At 32.0% G+C, this 3531-nt stretch overlaps 1 protein-coding gene across 1 annotated transcript; it reads right to left on the bottom strand.

Annotated features, from left to right (window-relative positions):
- Positions 1-2632, bottom strand: LOC131602593 (abscisic acid 8'-hydroxylase 4). Its single transcript, XM_058874745.1, has 9 exons — positions 2367-2632; positions 1939-2263; positions 1704-1853; positions 1375-1623; positions 1181-1270; positions 972-1050; positions 749-855; positions 502-620; positions 1-397 (listed from the first exon to the last, which is right to left on the bottom strand). Exons 1-9 carry the CDS (start codon positions 2555-2557, stop codon positions 307-309), a joined length of 1401 nt encoding a protein of 466 aa, XP_058730728.1. The 5' UTR covers positions 2558-2632; the 3' UTR covers positions 1-306.
- Positions 2633-3531: the final 899 nt, after the last annotated feature.

Genomic DNA, 3531 nt, shown 5'->3' with positions numbered 1-3531 from the left:
GATAAGAGAATTGATAGTTTGATGTACATTTTAGCATAGGTCCAAAACAAAAATATCAGTTGATTACACTTACACTTACACTTACACTTCCATACTCGAATTAAATGATATAGTTTCTGCTTAAGCTATATGCCACCCTTTACAATAGCATAGGTAGTATGATGTTACTTTAAAGACTAAGAAAATCTACTTTTACTAAAACAGGTGGAAGAATTGAGATCAAAGTCTGGGTGGTGGCAACTGGCAAGAACATCTAAAATAGTTATATATATTTTTTAATAAATAAATTATTATTTTTTGACTCTATTAAATTCTCCAAAATCTTGTTGGTAGACCTTGCAAAGGGATTGGGAATGGGCTATATTGGACTCCACTTTCATTTCCCACTACCTCCCACCTGCAAATCAAATTATTCAACACAACCAAATCACCACTCTAATCTTGAAATCTTACAAATATAAATAAAATATGGCAGAAAACAAAAAACATATTAAAACTTACCTAAACTTTGTTACTAGATGGTGAATTAGTATTACCATATTCAACTTGGCTAGCTCATTTCCTGGACAAGAGTGCACTCCATTGCCAAATGGCATAAAAGTATTGGGCTTTGGAGAAACCTACAACCATCCAAAAACCAAATTAACAAGTATTCAAAGTCAAAAGCAAAATAACTAGAGATTTATTTATTTATTATTAATTTCATCAAGTGGTAGAAAAATCATTAAATATTAGCATAGTACTATACCTCAAATCTTGATGGGTCAAAACTCTGAGGATTAATGAAGAACTCTGGATTGTGGTGGATGTTTCTGAACAGTGGCATGACTTTCCAACCCTTTGGTATTAGATATCCTTAATAGTTGCATGAAAGAACATTTTAGAAATTAATCATGTAGAAAATAGTAATTTTTTTTGAAAATGAAACTTTCTATAATTGTACAAAAATTAATTCCGTCTAAAATTGTTACCCTTGTATACTACATCAACCACAGCTTCTCTAAAAGTAAATGAGATTATGCTTGACATTCTCAAACTTTCCAATATTACCTACAATATAACAATATTTTGTTAAGAAAAATAATCATGATTGATTCATGAAGCTAGTTTCAAATTAGGAGTAAATTTTTGCATAGAATTTACCATGCATAGTATATAGTATATATAATATATACAATACCCTATGAGTAAGTGGCATATTTTTGGTTTGACTCCAAGTTAATGGCATCTTCCCTCCATCATTGGCTTCATATACTGCCATTTGTTCTGCCTGTAAATGTATGTACATGTTAATCATTTGACTCATTAATAAATATATATATTGATTTTCAACAACTACTATATGGAAACATTGATGAGGACAAAAACACTTACTTTTATTGCTTCAAGAAGTTTCTGGTCATCATGAAGGTACTTGAGAATCCAAGTAAGAACACTTGCTGTAGTATCTTGAGCTGCAAATAGTACTCCAATTATATTATCAGCTATTTCCTCATCAGTTAACATTCCTCCTTTTTCATTCTTGTAGTTTAGCAAGTGGCCTAATAGATCCTTCTTAATCAATCTCTGCTCCTTTCTCTTGCATATTATCTCACTTATAATCTCTTGGATTCTTTGCCTCCCCTAAACAACAAAATATTCATTAGACAGAGAAAATCTTGTTATATAAATGAAATATTGCAGTGTATATATATGTATCTTACCAAAAGAGCTTTGGAGTATGCAGTTCCAGGGATTCTATTTGGGAAAGAATTGTAACCTTTCTCTACTATGCAGTAATTCTCCTTAAGCTCTTCTCTATAATTGTCTTCCAAGTTACCGAAGACGGAGAGGATCCCAATATTGAAAGAGAACTGTCAAGAATCATCAACCAATATATTTCAATATAAAAAAGTTTATACAGATAGAAAGCAAACAGACAATAAACTGCGTTGTTACCTTTTTCATTTCATGGAAAGCGTTAATAACTTGTCCAATAGAAACCCAAGATTCCAAAGATGAAATGACTTGTGTTTCAATATCTGGGATCAGTTTCTTGATTGATTCAGGAGAAAGCGAGGTTTGAACAAGTTTCCTAATGCGAGTATGATAATCTCCTTCATGGAAGAATAATGCAGAAGAACCAATGAGTTTCTCTTTGCTTTTGGGATATGTAGGTTTGAACAAGTGAGAATGAGTCACCAACACAAATCTTGCAGCCTCAGGACTTGCTAGCATCACGCAAGGACATCCTAGTATATGTGTTTTAAATATTTCTCCATATCTATTTAAAATTTATATAATTATAATTAAGTTAATTAGTATATATTAGTTTCCATAATATAATATATAATTATAAGGATGAGTTAGTAGAAGAAATAAAGAACCTTTTTTGTTTAGAAGAAAAGAAGATGTTAGGGGGTTGAGAGTAGAGTTGAAAAGTTTCTCCAATATAAGGCCAACCCATTGAACCTGGGGGAAGCTTAGGTTTGGATGTGGGTTTGTGTTGTTTGATTATGAATGGATATGAGAGGAGAGAAGAGAGAAAGATAAGGAAAAGGATAGTAATGGTGTCCATATAATGTGCACGCGTAGCAACTTGGAGTTGCAGGCGTGAAACAAATCTAACGGATACGCTACCTAGCTGCTTCAAGGAACTTATGATATTGATGATTCGTTTATGTAAGCTTGGTATTTATAGAGGCTAAAGAAAATTAAATGAATTTACTTTAGAGAAATAATATCTTTAAAGGCAGTGTTTTTTGCTTTTTATTTTTGCCAAAAAGATAAGTTTTACATAAGGATGAAACCCAAATATATGGTATGAGACTATGAGTAATAACGCAATACAACATGAATATGAGCATTTAACTTACCCCTCCGTGTGTTATACCAGACACCCCACTTAAAAAATCATAAAAAGATTATAATACACAAAGTTTCCACCATTTTGTCAAATTCCCAGTAAAAAATCAAAAATTTTAAAACTTTTGGGTGATACTGGAAATTTCACCTTGATACCGAAAATTCTTTAAAGTAAGTAGAATACCAAAAAAGTGGAAATATTTGGGAGAAAATTACGGAAATTTCAGAATTTTTGGGAGAAATTCACGATCGGCCCCTTAGTATATCCTACGGAGGAAATGATTTCCACATAGTCGTCATATCTTCATCGGTCTTCAACTCAATCAGGTTATATTAATTATCCCCTCCATTACTATATATTCGGTATCAGACAGTAATTCATTCAACTTTGTCGAATTGGCGAGATATGTGACGTCATCCGGAAATTTGAATTCAAAAGGAGGATTGTTTCCGTTGAAATACACTTCTGACTTAATCAGAAAATGAGGAAGAGATGTTTTTTGAGATGTCTTTCTCTATAACATATGTCCCTTTTTATACAACTTTAGGTTCATTTTAGACCACGTACAAAATAATTGTCGATGAAATAACAACCCTACAAAACTGTCGGCAAAATCCAGATTGTTAAAAAAATTTAAGTCAATACACTACTGAAAATTTCACCCTTCAACTAAATTTCCAGTATAA

This window comes from Vicia villosa, linkage group LG5, assembly GCF_029867415.1.
Source record: "Vicia villosa cultivar HV-30 ecotype Madison, WI linkage group LG5, Vvil1.0, whole genome shotgun sequence".
NCBI classification, from domain to species: Eukaryota; Viridiplantae; Streptophyta; class Magnoliopsida; order Fabales; family Fabaceae; genus Vicia; species Vicia villosa.
This window is presented reverse-complemented; position numbering and strand designations above follow the sequence as displayed.

Coding starts and splice junctions, on each gene's coding strand:
- LOC131602593 (XM_058874745.1), bottom strand. CDS start 2,557: ATGGACACCATTACTATCCTTTTCCTTATCTTTCTCTCTTCTCTCCTC. Junction 1,271..1,374: donor AACTTCTTGAAGCAATAAAA/GTAAGTGTTTTT, acceptor ATACATTTACAG/GCAGAACAAATGGCAGTATA. Junction 856..971: donor GGTTGATGTAGTATACAAGG/GTAACAATTTTA, acceptor GCAACTATTAAG/GATATCTAATACCAAAGGGT.